The sequence below is a fragment of the Chiloscyllium plagiosum genome, unplaced genomic scaffold (assembly GCF_037043375.1).
Source record: "Chiloscyllium plagiosum isolate Xiang-an unplaced genomic scaffold, Cpla_swu_hap1 HiC_scaffold_15, whole genome shotgun sequence".
Classification (NCBI taxonomy): Eukaryota; Metazoa; Chordata; class Chondrichthyes; order Orectolobiformes; family Hemiscylliidae; genus Chiloscyllium; species Chiloscyllium plagiosum.
In genome coordinates, this window is record NW_028270153.1 from 70822816 (window position 1) to 70845571 (window position 22756).

Sequence of the window (22756 nt, forward strand, 5' to 3'; positions counted from 1 at the left end):
TCTGCCTTCCCTGTTAGGCCTCTTGCATTGAAATAAATGCAGGTTAATTTACCTCATTCTCTGCTTTGTTCCTTCCTGCCCTGTTTAACTTGCTCCTTTTCCCAACTGTACCAGTCTCAGACTGACCTCGTTATCCCATCCCTCATCTTACTAGTTTAAATACTCCCAAGCAGCTCTAGCAAAGCTCCCTGCCAGTACATTAGTCCTCTGTCAATTCAGGTGCAATCTGTCCTTCTTATACAGGTCACTTCTACCCCAGAAAAGATTCCAATGATCTGAAAATGTGAACCCTTCTCCCATGCACAAGCTCCTCAGCCACACATCCATTTGCTCTATCCTTCTATTCCTACCCTCACTAGCTTGTAGTGCCGGGAGCAATCCAGACATTACTAACCTCGAGGACCTCCTTTTTAAATTCCTGCCTAACTTCTTTTAGTATCTCATCCTTTTTCCTTCCTGTGTCCTTAGTTCCAACATGGGGAAAACTCATGATATGTACAAGAAGGTGACAAAGAGTTTCTGAGGAAATTTTGAGAACACCTCAGTCTTCGATAAAAACAAGAAGAAAAATAAAAATAAAATACTGCAGATTCTGTAAATCTGAAAAAAAAACACCCAAAGGATGTTGAAAAACACTCAGCAGATTGGACACCAACTTTAGAGAGAACAATGTCAATGTTTCGGGTTAATGATTTTTTGCTAAAATGTGGAGAAACTAAAGATTTAGCAGATTATAAACAAGTACGGCAGCTTGGAAAAGGAGAAAGGAACGGAGTAAATTGCCATCTATAATTCCTCTACAGTCATCTCTCTTTTTATGGATTTGTGCCAATATCATCTCCTCTAGCCTTCCACCTTCCTTTGTCATTTATCCTCTCCTGCCTTCCACATTTCACAGGAATTCCTTTCATACTTTCACTTTACCCCTTTCATATATGTTTATAACCCATTCTCTCAAACTTTCTAGTTATGATGAAAAGTCACAGATCCTAAACATGAATTACTTGTCTCTCCACTGATGCTGCCCTAACTTGGTGAATGCTTCCAGCACTTTATTTTGTGTTTTACATCAGATTTTCAGCATTCACAGTACTTTGCTTTTGCAATTTGGGCACCTGCTGACTAGTCTGAGACTGGTGGTTATGATGGAGAATTACGCCTGAACCTCTGGAGTGTGATTTGATGTGAGACCACGTAAATTGGACCTGTGGAAAATACCAGAATCTGAACAGGCTTGGCAAAGAAGTTGTTTCCAAAGCCTAGAAGAGACTGATCATTTAACACTGAGTTTATGAGACATTTAAAGGAGGATGTGGGCAGCACGGTGGCACAGTGGTTAGCACTGCTGCCTCACAGCACCAGAGACCCGGGTTCAATTCCTGCCTCAGGCGACTGACTATGTGGAGTTTGCACATTCTCCCCGTGTCTGTGTGGGTTTTCTCCGGGTGCTCCGGTTTCCTCCCACAGTCCAAAGATGTGCAGGTCAGGTGAATTGGCCATGCTAAATTGTCCGTAGTGTTAGGTAAGGGGTAAATGTAGGGGTATGGGTGGGTTGCGCTTCGGCGGGTCGCTGTGGACTTGTTGGGCCGAAGGGCCTGTTTCCACACTGCAAAGTAATGTCCATTTGGAATTCTCTATCCCAGAGATGGATGCTCAATTGCTTAGATATTTTTGGATGCTCATGGAGTCAAAGCAGATGGCAAAGAGGCAGAAAAATGGAGTTGAAGCCAAAGATCATCCTTGACTATATTAAATGGTGAAAGAGGCTCACTAGACCAAATGGTTAGATCCTGTTCCTATTTCTTATGAGTATAAAACTTAGCTATCACACAATGACACGAAGTAGAAGCTTACCAAAAAAAAGGCAGTGCAGAAAGCAGCAAGACAGAGAACACCATAAATAAAGGCATCACCATTAGATCAATTACTCACATCGTTGGCCCAGGATCCAGCAATGAGAAAGTTTCCTGGTAACGTCGGAGGGCTAAACTCCAAGCAGCTGATGCTGTCATCAGGAGGAGACACCACTTCAATATCCTGTGGAAACAACATTGTTACATCAGAACACAACTGTTCAACATACTCGACATAATAAACTGTTGGTTGACTTTCTCTGCAGGATTTACACCAGACCTAGTACAAATGGAACTATTTTTCTATAATAGCCCAATCTATTTTGGAGCAGGCCGAAAAGCCTACGCCTGCTCCTATTTTCGACGTATACAAACAGTATACGTTCTTTCCTCCCTTCACTTGCAGTTGAAATTATGACTTGTTCCATTTCCTCTACAAATCTTTCTTTCCAAAGTCAACGAGCTTTCAAATGCTACACTTTGCATCATTTGTAACATTATATCCTCGCTGATCTCCTCTTTGCTCTAGCTTTCACTTTTCTCTTAAATAATAAGAAAATTGAATGTAGCATTTCAACAATGTAGCATTCAAATAAAAACATGAATTATTTACAGACAACCTTTACAGAAACCTCTTTATTAAATCACACTTTGGATGGATCCATAAAGAATTAACCTCAAGAATCAAGTAAAACAGGAGAGTGGAACAGACAAATAAAAGCAAAATACTGTAAATGTTTGAAATTTGAAACAAATAGAACATTGAAGAAACTCAACAGGTTTATCGGCATCTGTGCAGAGAGAAACAGAAGTAACATTTCAGTTCTGAAAAGTTACTGGACTCAAAATGTTAATGCTGTTCCTCTCTCCAAAATGCTGCCAGACTTTGAGTTTCTCCAGCATTCTCTGTACACGTGAAACGGCCATTGCTCCATTTCTATTCAGATCTTCTCTCTCTGATATCTTGAATTTGGTGCTGCTGTTTCTCCTACTCTACTTCAGGAGTATAGAACAGTCCAACACAGTACAGGCCCTTCGGCCCAAGACATTGCGCTGAGCATTTACCTTAATTTAAGATCAACCTAACCTACACACAACTCAATTTACTGCCTTCCATGTGTTTGTCCAGCAGTCACTTAAATGTCCCTAATGTCTCTGACTTTACTACTACCGCTGGCAGTGCATTCCACTCTCTATGTAAAAAACCTACCTCTTGACATCTCCCCACACCTTCCTCCAATCACCTTATAATTATGATCCCCTCGTGACAGCCACTTCTGCCCTGGGGAAAAATCTCTAGCTATCTGTGTGGAGTTTGCACATTCTCCCCGTGTCTGTGTGGGTTTCCTCCAGGTGCTCCAGTTTCCTCCCACAGTCCAAAGATGTGCAGGTTAGGTGAATTGGCCGTGCTAAATTGCCCGTAGTGTTAGGTGAAGGGGTAAATGTAGGGGAATGGGTCTGGGTGGGTTGCTCTTCAGAGGGTCAGTGTGGACTTATTGGGCCGAAGGGCCTGTTTCCACACTGTAAGTAATCTAATCTAAGTAATCTAATCTAATCTAATCTATCTACTCTCTCTATGCCTCTCATTACCTTGTACACCCCTACCAAGTCACCTCTCTTCCTTCTTCTCTCCAGTGTGAAAAGCCCGAGCTCAGTCAATCTCTCTTCACAAGACAAGCCCTCCAATCCAGGCAGCATCCTGGTAATTCTCCTCTGCACCCTCTCTAAAGTATCTACATCTTCCTTATAATGAGGCGACCAGAACTGCACACAATATTCCAAGTGTGGTCTGACCAGGGTTACACAGAGCTACAGCAGAAACCTCACGCTCTTAAACTCAATCCCTCTGTTAATGAAAGCCAAAACACCATACATCTTCTGAACCACCCTATCAACTTGGGTGGCAACTCTGAGGGAACTATGTACGTGGATCGCAAGATTTAACCCTGTATTCAGCATTCAAATTCAACTTTCCAAAAACTTCACATTTATCCAGGTTGAACTCCATCTGTCGCTTCTCAGCCCAGCTCTGCATCCTGTCAATGTCTTGTCAGGATGCCTGCAACATCCCTCCACACTATCCACAACACCAACAACCTTTAGGTCATCTACAAACTTACTACCTCACCCTTCTACTTCCTCATCCAAGTCATTTATAAAAACTACAAAGAGCAGAGGCCCAAGAACAGATCCCTGCAGGACACCACTGGTCACCGACCTCCAGACAGAAATCTTTCCATCCACTACCACTCGCTGTCTCCTTCCGGACAGCCAATTCTGTATCCAGTCAGACAAATGTCCCTGTATCCCATACCTCCTAACTTTCTGAATGAGCCTACGTTGGGGAACCTTATCAAATGCCTTACTGAAAGACATATACACAGCAACCACTGCTCGACCTTCGTCGACTTTTCTTGTCACATCCTCAAAGAATGCAATAAGGCTTGTGAGGCATGATCTGCCCCTCACAAAGCCATGCTGACTATCTTTAATCAAACTATGTACTTCCAAATAGTCATAAATCCTATCTCTTAGAATCCTTTCTTACTACAGACATAATTCCCAGGGATTTCCCTATTCCCTTTCTTCAATAAAGGAACAACATTCGCCTCCCTCCAATCATCTGTACTACTCCAGTGGCAAGGGAGGATGCAAAGATCATTCCTCGCTTCCCAGAATTTCCAACACATCCAATTTCTTAATATCAATTTGTTCAAGCCTGTTAACCTGGTCTCATTATTACCAGGTCCCTCTCTCTACTGAATACAGAAGCAAAAAACTCATTTAAGGGCCTCCCCTATGACTTCAGACTCCAGGCACAAGTTCCCTCCACTAGCTCTTTTCGGCCCAACCCTGCATTCAATGCACATATCACTTCATTGAGACATTTAGGATTCTTAATGGGCTTGACAGGGTAAATGCTGGGAGGATGCATTCTCTCACTGGACAGTCTAGAATTAAGGAGCTGAAAAATGTGCTGCTGGAAAAGCGCAGCAGGTCAGGCAGCATCCAAGGAGCAGGAGAATCGACGTTTCAGGCATAAGCCCTTATGCCTAAAACGTTGATTCTCCTGTTCCTTGGATGCTGCCTGACCTGCTGCGCTTTTCCAGCAACACATTTTTCAGCTCTGATCTCCAGCATCTGCAGTCCTCACTTTCTCTGAGAATTAAGGAGCGTCAACTTAAAATTGAGATGAGAAGGAATTTATTTGCTAAGAGGATAGAGAGTCTCTTGCCACAGAGAACTGTGGAGGCAGAGTTCTTGTGTATATTCAAGGCTGAGATAGATAGATTCTCGATCAGCAGGGAATCAATGGTTCTAGGAAAAATACAGGGAAGTGAGGAATGTTGGTTTAGCCATTATCCTATTAAATGGTAGATCAGGTCCGAAGTTGAACAACCTACCCTGCTTCTATTTCTTATGGTCAATCACCGGTTCACCACTCATCCATCAACAGCATCCTTGACATTCATGCGATTTATCTCTGACTGTTTCTTTCCCTCCTGCATTCCTACAATATGCTTTCCATTGACCTACATACAAAGTTATCACATTTATTCAGATGATTCCACTTCTCCGAGGAGTTACTGAAAAGGTAAATTTCAAAACCCCAGCCCACCCCAGTTGAGATCTACACACATTAGCACGCCAGTTCCTCCACACATGCATGTATGTATGTTTGTTTGTAAGTCACTTTTTTCCTTCTGTCCTACCAGCTCCCTCTTCTCCAGACGCCAATCTGCTAACAAATCAGTCCCATCAACAAGTGCCTTTCCCCTTCTTTTCTCCATTCCCCACATCCAGCTGCCCTTTCCTTGGCATCTTTCATGCAACCACAAGAGATACAATGAGTGCCCATTTATCTTCACAATGCTTCTGCATCAGCACCAACTATTTCTTCCATTTGAGATATCAACCTCACTGTCCCCTTTCTAATTCAGCACATTGTATTTGCTGCTTGCTGTGTAATCTTTATATATTAAAGAGACTAAATGCAGATTAGGTGTGTACAAGACCTGCTTCTGATTCATTTTAACACCCTTGTTCAATATCTTTCCATGTCCTCCCCAACAATGGTCAATGTAAAATTCAGAAGTACCTCATCATTCTGCTGGACAAACACTGGTCAACAAAACATTTGATCACATTTATGCTATTTCCAGAGCAGATTTTTCTTACTTGATATCCTTTATCTTAAGAACAGATACTTGCATTTTCTGTTTACAGACAATTTCACTTGTACAACTCATATACTCGTGTGAAATAATTCAGGTACAAGAAAGAAAATGCCCTCAAAAGTTGTCACAAAAGATATAAAGGTGTCCGTGTATTCATGAATATGCTATAAAAGGATTTAAAATACATACAACTTATACTTAAATCTGAACATTACAAATTTCCTGAGGTGCATCACAGGAACATTTTTAAATAGTTCTGGATGTAGGTTTGCTCGCCGAGCTGGAAGGTTGATTTTCAGACGTTGCATCACCATACTAGATAACATCATCAGTGAGCCTCCTGATGATGCACTGGTGGTGTAGCCCGCTTTTTATTTATAAAATGGGTATATTTATATTTCCAGCTCAGTGAGCAAACCTATATCCAGAACCTCAACCTGAGCTACAAATCTTCTCAAAACTCCCTATTTTTAAATAGCATAGGGCACAGCCACACAAAGGGCTAGTAGGACAAATGATCAAAGACTTGATCACAGCCAGAGGTTTTAATGGGCTTCTCCAAAGGAGAGAAAAGCAGGAAGGTTTAGCAGCAGATAATCCCAGATCTTGGGGCCCAGACAGCTGAAAGCACAGTCACCACTGTTGGCTGAATTAAACCTGAGGTTGGCCAGAATTGGAAGAATGTAGAGACCTGGGAGTGTTTTAAAGCTAGGAAAGATTAGAGTGTCAAGGAGGGGCGAGACCATGGATAGGAATTTACCACCAACATGAGAATTTTCAAACAGGTGCAAAGCCAATGTTGGTCAACAACCAGAAGGATGATGGGTGAATAGGACTTAGTCTGACTGGGCAGCAGAATTCTGGATGTGCTGCAGTTTGTAACAGGTAAAAGACTGTAGACTGCCCAGGAAAGCAGTGGAATAGTCAAATTTAATGTACCATAGACACAGATGAAGATTTCAACCACAAGTAAGCTGTGATGGGACATTGTCAGGTGATGTTGACAGCGAAAGCATATCATCTTGGTTTCAGAACAAATGCTCATCTCAAATAGGACAGCAATGTTGCATACAGTCTGGTACAGCTTCAGACATCTGGCCAGGAGAAGGATGGAATTTGCGGCAGAGATGGTAAACAACGGCCTTAACAGCTTGGAGGAAACTTCTCCTCTTTAAATAATGGGTGTTGGACAAGTGGCCTGTAAGATGAAGAAACACAAGCAAGGCAACCACCCATCAAGACTCTCCACTAATCAATGAGATCATGTCTGAACTGATAAGTTACCTTGCTGGTTTTTCTCCATGATTTTCGATTCCCTTACTGATTAACATTTTATCTATCTCAGTCTTGATATATTTAGCAATCCGGCCTCAAGAGTTCTTTATGATAAAGACGACCACAGATTCACCACCCTCATGAATCTCCTCCTCATCTTTTTCTTAGATGGATGACTCCTTACTCTTCAGATTATGCCTTTTGAGATTATGAGCAAAGGTTATACAGGCTGAGACTAGACTCCTTGTAATTTAGAATAAGAGGTCATCTCATTGAAATATATAGAAATTCTTAAGTGGTCTGACAAGGGAAATGCAAAGAGGATGTTTCCCATCATGGGTGAGTCCTGGACTGGGGGCATAGTCTCAGAATTCGGGGGCGCCAATTTAAGATTGAGATAAAGAGGAATTTCTTCTCTCAGACGGTTGAGTGTCTTTGGAATTCCACGCCACAGGAAGCTGTGGGGGTATAGACCTTGTGTATATTTAAGGTTGAGATAGATTCTTGATCAGTCGGGGAACCAAGGAAAATGCAGGGAAGTGGTTATGAGGAATGTCGGATCAGCCATGAATCACGAAGCAGACTCCAGGGACCAAATGGCTTATTCCTGTTCCTTTTTTTTTAAATGGTCTGAATTTCTCCCACAAGGGGAAATAACTTTTCCGCATGTACCATGTCAAGTCCCTTAAGCACCTTGTATGTTTTGATAAGGTCACCTCTCACTCTACTAAATTCCAATGATGACAACTTACTGAATCTCACCTCGACGAGAGTTCCTCCATAACCAAAACCAGCCTAGTGAAACTTGTCTGGATTGCCTCCAATGCCAGGATATCTTTTCAAAGACAAGGGGCCCCAAAACTGTTCACAGTACAGGTCATTCTGCTCTAACGCAAGTTTTGTCAGTGCGAATAGGCTATAACACAGTTGACGAATTATGGACGTTATTTGGATAGCACAAAGTTTCTAATGAATGATACAGTGATTTCCTATTAGCAACCTTCTACAGTGCAATTTTCTATAGCGGTTTTCCATAATGCAAGATTACAAAGGAATACAACTGACACATTATAGCAGAACCACCTGTATTCCAAATGTGGTCTGACCAATGATTTGTATAGTTTTAGTAAGACTTCCCTATTTTTATAATCCATTCCCTTTCAAATAAAGGCGAACAATCCATTTGCCTTCCCTATTACTTGTTTAACTTGGATGCTAGCTTTTTGAAAACTCCCAGATCTCTGTTCTGTAGCCTTCTAGTCTTTCCCCATTTCAATACTTTTCAGCTCCTGTAGTCTTCCTGCTAAGGTGCACCACTTCACATTTTCCCACAGTATGTTCTATTTGCCAAATTTTAGCCCACTCAGCTAACTTGTCTGTACCCATCAGTAGGCTCTGTGTCATCCTCACCCCTTGCTTTTACATCTATTTTTGTGGCCATTCCCAAACTTGGCTCTAGTACATTCATTCACTTTCCTCATCCAAGTCAGAGGCAGCGAGATCAGGGGAGTGAAGTAAAACTGCATGTACCTATGGGTGCAGGTACAGTTAACAACATTTTTAAAGACATTTTGATAAGTTCATGAATAGGAAAGGGTTGAAGGGATACGGGCCAAATGCAGGCAAGTAGGACTAGTTTAGTTTTGAGACATGGTCTGTGTGGACTAGTTGAACCGAAGGGTCTGTTCCCATGGGGTATGACTCTGTAACACAGGAGATCATGTTTTCAGATGGTGCTGCCAAGGATCAGCATTTGGTTGAGAAATAGGACGAAGACTTTTGAAAGCACCAGAGGGAGTGATGCAAGAAAGGAAAGATGAGCTAAAACAATTGATTCTCTTGCTGTGTTGGGACCAGCTGAGGTCCGTCCCACCCAGTTGGGCAACAGAGGGGCATCTCAAAAGAATGATGAGCAACTACCTGTGTTAAAGATGCAAAAAGATCAAGAGGGACCCTGGTCAGAGCCACACAGGACTGTGTTAAGGGCAGCTTCAGTACACTGGCAGGATATAAACCTAATTTGTAGCAGGCTAGAAATGCAGGAACAATAAGCATGGTTCAGACAGAAATGGAGTTTGGAGACAGGCTAGTTGTTTGAAGGGATAGAAAGTTAAGATTTATTTAAAGAGGGGTTGGTGATAGCAGCTCCAACTGGAGAGAGACAGTACTTGAGATGAGAGAATCACTTACAGAATCAATTAACATGACAGCCAGAGAGTAGAATTTGAACCTAGAACCTGAGTTTTTTAGATCATTTCTTTGGATGACTATTCCACTACACCATAACAACTCTGTGCCAAAATCCCAAAAATGAAGGTATATGTTTCCACCAAGGTTTAATTCTATAAGTGAGGGCTTCCCAAAGTTATTTAATTCACTCAGAGGATGTGGGCGTCTCTGGCTAGGTCAGCATTTATTGCCCATCCCTAATTGCCCAGGGAGTAGTTAAGAGTCAACTATAGTGGTTATGAGTCTGAGGTCATAGGTAGGCCAGACCAGGTAAGAATGACAGATTTCCTTCCCTAAAGGACATTAGTGAACCAGATAGGTTTTTCCAACTTAGTCATCATTAGACCCTTAATTACAAATTTGTTACTGAATTCAAATTTCACCATCTGCCATGGCAGGATTTGACCCTGTGTCTTCAGAACTTTAGTTGAGTTTCTGGATTAATAGTCTAGCAATAACACCACCGGCCATTGCCTCCCCAAAGTGAGGTCACAATCAGAAATGGTGTGACTATAAGTTGTGTGATGACAATCACAATAATGAGCTCAGAATGAGTCACAACAACTGTGTTCCAACTCCAAAAGGCCCCTGCTCTCACATTTTAAAGCCTCAAAATGGAGTCACAATAAGAAATAGTTTCTCCAACTGAGAAACTGTCTTCTTTCCCTATTGGAAAAGCCTAGATTTGAAAAGATGACATTTATCAGGAAAAACAAAACACATTGCTAAATAATACCTAAATATCGGCAATTATGTTGATTCACTCTTGCTCAAGAACAGACACTTCACATTGCGGTTGCATTCCACAGAAGATCACAATTTTGAAGTCAAGCACAAAAGGTTAGCAACATTAATCTTTATCAAGAACTATGATCTTTAGTGATCTGAGTGGAAACCCTAATATGTAAATACATATACTGAAAAATCTTGAAAATCAGGTGTAACCAATGCTTCCTCTAAACTGCGTTATCGTTTAGACTCTTCAAACTATTCTGCCAATATGGGTGGCTGTGAAAACATTTAAAGGAGATGCACACAAAAAAAAATCAACTGCATTCTTCAGTGAAACAATTATTAGGGAAGAGTGGTCATAATTTACACAATTGTCAACATCTAATCCTAATGCAACCTAATGAGCCCTTTTGAAGTATTACAAAAGTTGAAATGCAGAAAATTTGGCAACCTCCCATAACATCCACATATATATTACCAAGAATACACCTGCTCATTTTTAAATAATGCCACGCTGTGATAACCAGCATGGTGTGCAAACACAGCAGCATTCCCTCAGTCAACGGTCAGTCAAGTCCCTGGTGTTGGTCTTTCACCCACAGATGGAAGGATCACCAACTGAGCCTAAGCTGACAAAAACAAACTTACTATTCATAACATTTCACCATTTAATATATAGTTGCAGTGACTACTTATCTGTTTTTATCGAAACAGATTCAGTACCAGTGCTGTATACCTCCTAATGTACCATACCTTCATAGGATTGTGGTTGTCAGTTGTTGTCCCTCCAAACATGCTCCCAGTTCCAAACCCTCCACTTGTTCCAAATATGCTCATTTTAGACTCTGCAAACAATGAATTTTAAAGTCAATAATGATTACAGATGCTGACTATAATTAAGACAGGACTTAACAACCACTGCCCTGTTCAAGAAAACGAGGTACTGATACAGTTAAATGATTTCAGATGGATAGAGGTCCACATGGAGCAAATAAAACATCGTAGACCATTTGGCTGGCAGGTCTTTCTTGCTGTTGTGAATTTTTTAAAACAAAAAATCCATTGTTTTTAAGGAATCATAAAAATAAGTTACACACCAAGACTGTCAAAGTTAAGTGCGGAAAAGACTCATAGGCATGAATTGATTTTGTGACAAAGTTAGGGAGCACTTCCTGCCAAACATTACATTTAAGCTAACACTGAAAAAAAGCTGTGTATTTATGTACATTCAAATTGTTTCTCAGTTTTGACAAATCATGAGATGACATACTGAGTGAGGATCAATCACAACGTTAAGCATACATAGATTGGAGCTGCTATTTATCACTGGGGAAAGCTTCCATTTATCCTCATTCCTACAGAAGCTATAAGGATCTGGGCCTGGAATCCCACCCTGAGTTGGTGCTCCATTCAGCTCCTTATTTACAACTAGAAATCCCAGCAACACTGCTGGGGAGGGAACTTTCAAATTTCCCACTTCTTCACACCCAATCTCAAAATACGTGGACATCATCTCGGATAAGACCTCATCACCAATCAAGAAGTAAAAGCCAAGGTGTGAAAACTGTGTATGAAAACCCAAGGCATTTCATAGGAGTCACATGAAACAAACACTTTGCACTGTGACAGTGGGTCTAGTCTGCAGAATATAGCTCTGCATGCAGCCACTACAGAAAGCTATTGAGGTACACAGCTAAATGCAGCCATGAGGATAGTTTCACAACCTTGAAGAACAATTGAACTGAACGGCTCCCAGTGCTGTCCCACATCCTGACGGAAAACAAAAAATACTGGAGACCAGAGCGGTCAAGCAGCACCCTGATGTCCAGCACTTTTTGTATTCAGTACAGATTCCAGCATCTGCAGTAATTCCCTTCTACATTCTGCCCCACATCCTCCTACTAACGGAGGTCAGTCCTGTGTTTTGAGAGACAGGAAAGATCAACTCTAACATTCCCACTTACAAAGATTTTTTTAAAAAAACAGCCAAGTATGCAAAATTCTGGATAGCAGCGGCTAATACAGGCACAGAACCACAATGCAGGTGGAATTCTGGGTCACATGGTGCCTGTAAAAACCACAAGTGACCCAAGAGCAGAGGTCTTGCCAATGAACACTGTGGACATCTGCACAGGGGAAGATGGGTCCATGAGCAGAGGGAGGCAGGCAGGGGGAGAGGGAGGGAGGCAGGCAGGGGGAGAGGGAGGGAGGCAGGTAGGGGGAGAGGGAGGGAGGCAGGCAGGGGGAGAGGGAGGGAGGCAGGCAGGGGGAGAGGGAGGGAGGCAGGCAGGGGGAGAGGGAGGGAGGCGGGGAGAGGGAGGGAGGCAGGCAGGGGGAGAGGGAGGCAGGCAGGGGGAGAGGGAGGGAGGCAGGCAGGGGGAGAGGGAGGGAGGGAGGCAGGCAGGGGGAGAGGGAGGGAGGGAGGCAGGCAGGGGGAGAGGGAGGGAGGCAGGCAGGGGGAGAGGGAGGGAGGCAGGCAGGGGGAGAGGGAGGCAGGCAGGGAGGGAGGCAGGGAGGGAGGCAGGCAGGGGGAGAGGGAGGGAGGCAGGCAGGGGGAGAGGGAGGGAGGCAGGCAGGGGGAGAGGGAGGGAGGCAGGCAGGGGGAGAGGGAGGGAGGCAGGCAGGGGGAGAGGGAGGGAGGCAGGCAGGCAGGGGGAGAGGGAGGGAGGCAGGCAGGCAGGGAGAGAGGGAGGGAGGCAGGCAGGCAGGGAGAGAGGGAGGGAGGGAGGGAGAGAGGGAGGGAGAGAGGGAGGGAGGGAGGGAGGGAGGGAGGCAGGCAGGGAGGGAGGGAGGGAGGCAGGCAGGGAGAGAGGGAGGGAGGCAGGCAGGCAGGGGGAGAGGGAGGCAGGCAGGCAGGGGGAGAGGGAGGGAGCGCCCCTGGCAGTCAGCAGCGAGAGGGGTTTGCTGAAAGAAGGGACACCACATTTCTGCACTGAGCCCCCCCCCCCAAAGGCTGAACACCCAAACCAGGTAATGTCAGGTTTGTGCATGTTACAGTTACCTGCAGCCTGTCACTGCACAGACACAGAGAGACAGAGAGACACGGCTCTGGATGCTTCAGGCCCCCCTGACCCTGACCCTGACCCTGACCCGGCCCCGGGCTGCTGCCCCCGATGGTCCCCAGCTCTCTCTCCCTCTCCTCTCCTCTCTCTCTCTCTCTCTCCCTCCCTCTCCTCTCTGGGCCTCGCTGTCTCTCTCCTCCCTCCCCCCGGGCCCTCTCACTATCCCTCACTCCCTCTCTCCCCCCTCTCCCGGCCCTGTCTCTCTCTCTCTCCCCCCGTGCCTCCTCACTATCCCCCTCTCTCTCTATCCCTTTATTTTTCCCTCTCCTGGGCCCTGTCTCTATCCCCCTCTCTCTCTCTCTCTCTCTCACACACACTCGAGTATGGTTCGCCAGAGCTGCCCAAACACCGTCTGGACGATCCGCGATTGCACTTCCGATTTCAAAACCCTGCTGTATTCCCCTTTCTCGACATTCATTATATCCATTACCTTTTCCCTTTACATGCCATACGTTTGATTCCTTTACTTTTTCCCCTTCAGTTTTAAGGTTGAATATATATTTTAATGACTCAAGTGTTTTTTTTTCAGAAGTATTCAGCCTCCACAATGCACCAACTCTCTTCCCCTATTCAAAATCTATTAACAGAAATCGCTGGAGAAATTCAGCAGGTCTGGCAGTATCTGTGGAGCGAACGCAAGTTTTGAATTCAATGTGATTGACTTTCCTCAGAATTCTGACTGGTTTGAGATGTTGGTTGAGCAACGACTTTTTGACCAGCATGCTGGAAGATATAATTAAAAACTGAAAGAACTGCGGATGCTGTAAGTCAGAAACAAAAACTGAAATTGCTGGGAAAACTCAGCACGTCTGGCAACATCTGTGGAGAGAAATCAGAATTAATTTCGCTGAACCTGAAACATGAACTCTAATTTCTCTCCATAGATGCTGCCAGACCTGCTGAGCATTTCCAGTCATTTCTGTTTGTGTTTCTAATTTACAGCATCTGCAGTTCTTTCAGCTTTTATTTCGATCTTCTACATGCTGGTCAAAAATCATTGTTCAATCAACATCCTCAGAATTGAGGAACAGTCACACTGAATTCAAAACTTGCTTTCGCTCCACAGATACTGCCACACTTGCTGCATTTCTCCAGCAATTTCTGTGTTTTTCTTTCAGATCTTAAGCATCTGCAGTCCTTTGTTCTATTAAGCAGTGGATCAACCCTGGTTTAATCAAGCATGCAGTGAGGATCAGCATTCAGCATACTTACAAATGAAGTATCAATATGGTAAAATTACAACACAGGACTGCTTGAGAGTCAAACAGCATATACTGCAAATAATAGGCAGAACTAAACAACTCCACAACCAATCGATTCAAGCTCAGCAGTCTTGCCACATCCAGTCTTGAATGGTGGTGGATACTTAAAACGTTTCTCTGGAATGGAAGACTTTATAAATATCTCCATCCTTAATTATGGAGCAGCATAGTGCTGAAGTCCAAAAGATAAGGCTGAAGCATTTACCACAGTCATCAGCCAGAAGTGCAGAAAGAATCATCCATTTCAGCCTCCAGTATCAAACAATTCAAGCCACTTTACATGATATCAAAAGATAGCTGAAGGCACTGGACACTGCAAAAGCTTATGAGCCCTAAAAATATTTCAGCAATAATACTGAAGACCTGTGCTACACAAACTGTATGCCCCTGGTCAAGATGTATCAGTACGGCCTGAACACTGGCATCTACTCAGCAATGTGGAAAATTGCCCAGGGACGTCCTGTACACAAAAAGCAGAACAAATCCAACCAAATTCATCAATCCAGGCAATTACTATCCCATCTGTCTTTTCTTGATCATCAGTAAAATGTTGGAAGATACCATCAACAATGTCATCGGGCTTACTGCATCGCTGCAGCTGAAGCTGAATTGGTATACTGTAATGGACTGTGATGCAGGGGTGTTGGTGGACCAGGAGCCTGTTGTAGAAACACACATCATCCCTCCCCCACACCCCACCCCACCCCAATGTCAGGCGGAGCACAAATAGGGAGGAACGTTAACACTGTTTAATTTTTTTTAAGTTTTATATCTCACTTTCAGTCTTATCTTCTGTAAGTCAAAATGGCACCGGAGTGTGGCAACATATTACTTTTGACTGCATTTATTTGTGAAACACAAGTGACAATAAATCATTCAATTCAATTCACTTCAGTGCTATTAAGTAGCATCTTCTCAGCAATAGCCAGATCAGTGACACCCAATTTCAGTTCCACCAAGGCCACTCCGCTTCTAACCTCATAACAGTCTTAGTTCAAGCATGAACAAAAAAGCTGCATTCCAGAGTGAGGTGAGAGTGATAGCCGTTGACATCAAGGCCACATTCAGCTAAGCGTGGTGTCAGCAAGCCCTAGCAAAATTGTAATCAATTAAAATTGGGGTAGGGGAATGCTGTCCACTGATTGGAGTCCTTGGCACGCAGGAATCTGTTGGAGATCAGTCACCTCAGCTCCAGCACATCTCAGTAGAAGTTCCTCAGGATAGTGTCCTAGGCCCAAACATCTCCAGCTACTTCATTAGTGACCTTCCCTCCATCATAACACCATAAGTGAGGATGTTCGCTGATGATTAAACAATGTTCAGCGTCGTTCACGACTCCTCAGATACTGAATCAGCCCACGTTGAAATGAAGGAGGAACTGGACAGGAAAGTACTATTTGCGGAATACAAATACCAGGCAATGACCACTTCCAAAAAGCGAAAATCGAACCTCTATCTCTCAAGTTTTAATGGTGTTACTATCACTGAATTTGCCGTTAGTAACATCCTGGTGTTATCATTGACTAGAAACTGAACGGGATTAGTGATGCAAATATTGTGGCTCCACACGCTGATCAGGGGCTTGGAATCCTACAGCAAATAAGCCACTTCCTGACTCCTGAGCATCCTTCTTCCATTATGTCCAAACGTTTCAAAGAACATGCATCCATGTCCACCATTTGAAGGCTCAAGTCAAAGAATGTGATGGAATACTCCTCACTTACGTGGATGAATGCAGCTCCAGTAATACTCCATAAACCTGATACCATGGCTTGGATAATTTATGGGAGTTAAGGAGGGGAGAAAGAAGAACAGTTAGAGAAGGCGGGAATGAGAATAGGAAAATGGGAAGAGAGATGCAGAATGGGAAACTGGTGGGGGGGCAAGAATTAGAGAATGAGGGAACAATTTTCATACAGGAAACTAGGTGATTTTCTTTTAGTGAAATTAATCCTTCCAATCAGGAAACTTAATTCTGCGATACACACTAAAGTGCATTCAAACTGAGTGTGTTCCTGAAAATTGGAACGTTCAGTCGAATCAGAATTAGCCAATCCGAGCCTTAGAGACAAATACCCAATCAGAGCACTGAAAGCCAAACAAATTAGCCAATGTTAATCTAGTCTGAGAAAGAAAATTTAACATCCTGGCAGTATTCATCTTACAATTAACATCACTTAAAATAAAACCAGATTTCTGGTCTTTATTACATGAAAAGGTAACTGCATAATTTGACTGCCTCATTTCCTACATGACAATGACAGTTACATGTTAGAATTCTATTTCATTGGCTGCAATTTACTTTGGGATGTCCTGAGGATCGGATTAGTGTATAAAATAATAGCAAGTCAAGAGTTCAAAGCAGAAAGTCACTGCAGAAATGAATTGTTTCAGTTAAAATATGTTGCTGTCTACAGATAAATAAAAGAACATTTTAATTTGCCATGTTCAATATCACCCTTGTGCTCCCTGTGTACTTAAAAATAATTCCAGTAACAGATAGGTGGAGAAATTGGTTTAAAAAATGTCATAACTAATATCTAGGCTGAAGATACAATCGAGAAAAATACAGTGGCATCTGTTATATTCCATCAGATAACTGTATTTAAATAGAATGTAAAGCCATGCTTTTAAATGAGAGTTTTATTTCATGTAGTCACACTCCATAAACTCTCACCCACGATTACTGTATTTGTACAAGTAATTCAAACCCATATAACTCTGAATTTAAAAATCCCCTTCCGTAAGGGCATTCCTTCAGACCACATGAGGCAATAACAGATTTCCCTTTTTAGTTTTAGATAAATCAATCGATAATAACGTGTAAAAACATATAAAATGTCAAGATTATATTCCCAGATTACATTCTTTACAACAGTAAACTTCCAAGCTTCCTTATTCTAGCAATTCCAAAGGTTTTGCTGAACTCATTCCTTACTTTGTAAAGCTATCAAATAGCTGAGTACTAATGTCTCCACTCTCCAGCATCTCTTTTAAATCTGCAAACCTGGCCCTTAAAACATGGTATGGTTTGCTTTTAACTGAAGACCACCCGGTTTTAATGAAATAGACCTTACTGAGGAGTACAAAAATCTTGAGGTATCATTTGGACCATGCACACATTTCTTTAACTTCCAGACTGTCACCACTGTGTTTCGTGCTTCTATTGCAGGATGAAGGAACACATCCCTCTTGAGCTGGTCTCCCTGCAGAAATGCAACGTTACATAGAACATAGAACATAGAACATAGAACAATACAGCACAGAACAGGCCCTTCAGCCCACGATGTTGTGCCGAACATTTGTCCTAGCTTAAGCACCCATCCATGTACCTATCCAATTGCCGCTTAAAGATCACCAATGATTCTGACTCTGCCACTTCCATGCCCCACCACTCTCTGGGTAAAGAACCTACCCCTGACATCCCCCCCATACCTTCCACCCTTCACCTTAAATTTATATCCCTTGTAACACTCTGTTGTCCCCGGGGAAAATGTCTCTGACTGTCTACTCTATCTATTCCTCTGATCATCTTATAAACCTCTATCAAGTCACCCCTCATCCTTCGCCGTTCCAATGAGAAAAGGCCTAGCACTCTCAACCTATCCTTGTACGACCTATTCTCCATTCCAGGCAACATCCTGGTAAATCTTCTCTGCACCCTCTCCAAAGCTTCCACATCTTTCCTAAAGTGAGGCGACCAGAACTGCACACAGTACTCCAAATGTGGCCTTACCAAGGTCCTGTACAGCTGCAACATCACTTCACGACTCTTGAGTTCAATCCCTCTGCTAATGAACGCTAATACACCATAGGCCTTCTTACAAGCTCTACCCACCTGAGTGGCAACTTTCAAAGATCTATGAACATAGACTCCAAGATCCCTCTGCTCCTCCACCTTACAAAGAACCCTACCGTTAACCCTGTATTCCGCATTCTTATTTTTCCTTCCAAAATGGACAACCTCACACTTGACAGGGTTGAACTCCATCTGCCACTCCTCAGCCCAGCTCTGCATCATATCTAAGTCCCTTTGCAGCCGACAACAGCCCTCCTCACTATCCACAACTCCACCAATCTTCGTATCATCTGCAAATTTATTGACCCACCCTTTGACTCCCTCTTCCAAGTCATTAATAAAAATTACAAACAGCAGAGGACCCAGAACTGATCCCTGCGGAACTCCACTTGTAACTGGGCTCCAGGCTGAATATTTACCATCTACCACCACTCTCTGACTTCGACCGGTTAGCCAGTTTTCTATCCAACTGGCCAAATTTCCCTCTATCCCATGCCTCCTGACTTTCTGCATGAGCCTACCATGGGGAACCTTATTAAATGTCTTACTAAAATCCATGTACACTACATGGGCGGCACAGTGGCACAGTGGTTAGCACTGCTGCCTCACAGCACCAGAGATCCGGGTTCAATTCCCGCCTCAGGCGACTGACTGTGTGGAGTTTGCACATTCTCCCCGTGTCTGCGTGGGTTTCCTCCGGGTGCTCCGGTTTTCTCCCACAGTCCAAAGATGTGCAGGCCAGGTGAATTGACCATGCTAAATTGCCCATAGTGTTAGGTAAGGGGTAAATGTAGGGGTATGGGTGGGTTGCGCTTCGGCGGGGCGGTGTGGACTTGTTGGGCCGAAGGGCCTGTTTCCACACTGTAAGTAATCTAATCTAATCCACTGCTCTACCCTCATCCACATGCTTGGTCACCTCCTCAAAGAATTCAATAAGACTTGTAAGATAAGACCTACCCTTCACAAATCCGTGCTGGCTGTCCCTAATCAAGCAGTGTCTTTCCAGATACTCATAAATCGTATCCCTCAGTACCCTTTCCATTACTTTGCCTACCACCGAAGTAAGACTAACTGGCCTGTAATTCCCGGGGTTATCCCTATTCCCTTTTTTGAACAGGGGCACAACATTCGCCACTCTCCAGTCCCCTGGTACCATCCCCGTTGACAGTGAAGATGAAAAGATCATTGCCAATGGTACTGCAATTTCCTCTCTTGCTTCCCACATAATCCTAGGATATATCCTGTCAGGCCCGGGGGACTTCTCTATCCTCAAGTTTTTCAAAATGCCCAACACATCTTCCTAACAAGTATCTCTTCTAGCTTACCAGTCCATTTCACACTCTCCTCTTCAACAATATGGTCCCTCTCATTTGTAAATACTGAAGAAAAGTACTCATTCAAGACCTCTCCTATCTCTTCTGACTCAATACACAGTCTCCCACTACTGTCCTTGATCGGACCTACCCTCGTTGTCGTCATTCTCATGTTTCTCACATACGCATAAAATGCCTTGGGGTTATCCTTAATCCTACCCACCAAAGATTTTTCATGCCCTCTCTTAGCTCTCCTAATCCCTTTCTTCAGGTCCCTTCTGGCTATCCTGTATCCCTCCAACACTCTGTCTGAACCTTGTTTCCTCAACCTTATGTAAGCCTCCTTCTTCCTCTTTACTAGACATTCAACCTCCCTCGTCAACCAAGGTTCCCTCACACGACCATCTCTTTCCTGCCTGACAGGTACATACATATCAAGGACACGTCGTATCTGTTCCTTGAAAAAGTTCCACATTTCCACGATATCCTTCACTGACAGCCTATGCTCCCAACTTATGCTCCTCAGATCCCATCTTACAGCATCGTATTTACCCTTCCCCCAATTGTAAAACCTACCCTGTTGCACGCACCTATCTCTCTCCATAACCAAGGTGAAAGTCACAGAATTGTGGTCACCATCACCAAAATGTTCACCCACTAACAAGCCCATCACTTGTCCCGGTCCGTTACCAAGTACCAAACGTTAATATTAATTGGTTTATACTCATGGGCATTTGTTTTGAACAATGCAACAGAAATTTTCAAAATTGTTTTTTCTGATTCAGTGAATCCACCCATATATCTTGAATTCCCATCTTATGCCTCAAAGCTTGTTTTATTCTTTTTAACTTTCATCAGGAGATACCTTTCTGTGCATATCCAAATACTTGATAGGGCTGGATGTCCAATATCTTGTTTTGGGACCAACATCCTTGCAGCCTAGGCTTGCTAGTGCTGTTAAGAGGAGTTTAAACTAGTCTGGCAGCAGGAGGGGACACAGAATATCAATGAGGGGACACAGAATATCAATATTCTGGGGTACAGGATCTTTACGCAAGACAGAGAGTGTAAAAAGGGTGGTAGTGGAGCACTATTAATTAAGGAGTCAACTACTGCAATAAGGGGAGGTGATTTTGAATACAGAACAGTACAGCACAGTACAGGCCCTTTGGCCCACGATGTTGTGCCAAGCATTTATCTTAATTTAAGGGCAGCTTAATCTACACACCCCTCAATTTACAGCAATCCATTTGCTTGTCCAGCAGTAGTTAAATGTCCCTAATGTCTCTGACTCTGCTACCATTGCTGGCAGTGCATTCCACACAACCACCATTCTCTGTGTAAAGAACCTACCTCTGACATCTCCCCTAAACCTTCCTCCAATCACCTTATAATTATGACCCCCTCATGACAGCCATATCTGCCCTGGGGAAAAGTCTCTGACTATCCACTCTCTCTATGCCTCCCATTACCTTGTACACCCCTACCAAGTCACCTCTCTTCCTTCTTCTCTCCAATGTGAAAAGCCCCAGTTCACTCAACCTCTCTGCATAAGACAAGTCCTCCAATCAAGGCAAAGTCCTGGTAAATATCCTCTGCACCCTCTTGAAAGCACCTACATCCTTCCTATAATGAGGCGACCAAAACTGGACACAATATTCCAAGTGTGGTCAGACCAGGGTTTTATAGAGCAGCAGCAAAACCTCACGGCTCTTCAACTCCATTCCCCTGTTAATGTAAGCCAAAATACTGTACACCTTCTTAACAGCCCTATCAACTTGGGTGGCAACTTTGAGGAATCTATATAAATGTTCCCCACACTGCCAAGAATCCTGTCTTTGGGCGACACGGTGGCACAGTGGTCAGCACTGCTGCCTCACAGCGCCAGAGACCCGGGTTCAATTCCCGCCTCAGGCGACTGACTGTGTGGAGTTTGCAAATTCTCCCCATGTCTGCGTGGGTTTCCTCCAGGTGCTCCGGTTTCCTCCCACAGTCCAAAGATGTGCAGGTCAGGTGAATTGGCCATGCTAAATTGCCCATAGTGTTAGGTAAGGGGTAAATGAAGGGGTATGGGTGGGTTGCGCTTCGGCGGGGCGGTGTGGACTTGTTGGGCCGAAGGGCCTGTTTCCACACTGTAAGTAATCTAATCTAATCTAATCTAACCCTGTATTCAACATTCAACTTCGACTTTCAAAATGTATCACTTCACGTTTATCCAGGTTGAACTCCATCTGCTGCTTCTCGGCCCAGCTCTGCATCCTGTCTATGTCTTGTTGCAGCTGAAAATGTGTTGCTGGAAAAGCGCAGCAGGTCAGGCAGCATCCAAGGAACAGGAGAATCGACGTTTCGGGCATAAGCCCTTCTTCAGGAATGAGGAAAGTGTGTCCAGCAGGCTAAGATAAAAGGTAGGGAGGAGGGACTTGGGGGAGGGGCTTGAGGGTGATAGGCCGGAGTGGGGTGGGGACGGAGAGGTCAGGAAGAAGATTGCAGGTTAGGAAGGCGGTGCTGAGTTCGAGGGATTTGACTGAGACAAGGTGGGGGGAGGGGAAATGAGGAAACTGGAGAAATCTGAGTTCATCCCTTGTGGTTGGAGGGTTCCTAGGCGCAAAAGCGGTGTTCCGCAAGGATCTGTTTTGGGACCATTGCTGTTTGTCATTTTTATAAATGACCTGGAAGAGGGGTTAGAAGGTTGGGTGAGCAAGTTTGCGGATGATACGAAAGTCGGAGGAGTTGTTGACAGTGAGGAAGGATGTGGCAGGTTACAGCAGGATAGAGAAGCTGCAGAGCTGGGCAGAAAGGTAGCAAATGGAATTCAATGTAGCTAAGTGTGAGGTGATTCACTTTGGGAAGAATAACAAAAAGATGGGGTACTGGGCTAATGGTCGGATACTTGGTAGTGTGGATGAGCAGAGGGATCTTGGTGTCCATGTACACAGATCTCTGAAAGTTGCCACCCAGGTAAATAGTGCGGTGAGGAAGGCATATGGCGTACTGGCTTTTATTGGTAGAGGAATTGAGTTCCGGAGTCCTGAGGTCATGATGCAGTTGTATAA

At 43.9% G+C, this 22756-nt stretch overlaps 1 protein-coding gene and 1 long non-coding RNA gene across 2 annotated transcripts in view; one reads left to right on the forward strand and one right to left on the reverse strand.

Moving 5' to 3' along the window:
• rae1 (ribonucleic acid export 1) overlaps positions 1 to 13400 on the reverse strand; it is a 41735-nt gene extending 28335 nt beyond the window's left edge. The window contains exons 1-3 of the mRNA XM_087995020.1: positions 13269 to 13400; positions 11021 to 11112; positions 1933 to 2037 (exon numbers count right to left, since the gene is read on the reverse strand). Of these exons, the coding sequence (XP_087851146.1) occupies positions 1933 to 2037; positions 11021 to 11104 (189 nt within the window). The 5' untranslated portion in view covers positions 11105 to 11112; positions 13269 to 13400. The remainder of the gene's footprint in view (positions 1 to 1932; positions 2038 to 11020; positions 11113 to 13268) is intronic.
• LOC148147682 (uncharacterized) overlaps positions 1 to 22756 on the forward strand; it is a 59232-nt gene that overhangs the window by 33403 nt on the left and 3073 nt on the right. The window contains exon 2 of the long non-coding RNA XR_015759624.1: positions 21923 to 22108. This is a non-coding gene — a long non-coding RNA (uncharacterized LOC148147682). The remainder of the gene's footprint in view (positions 1 to 21922; positions 22109 to 22756) is intronic.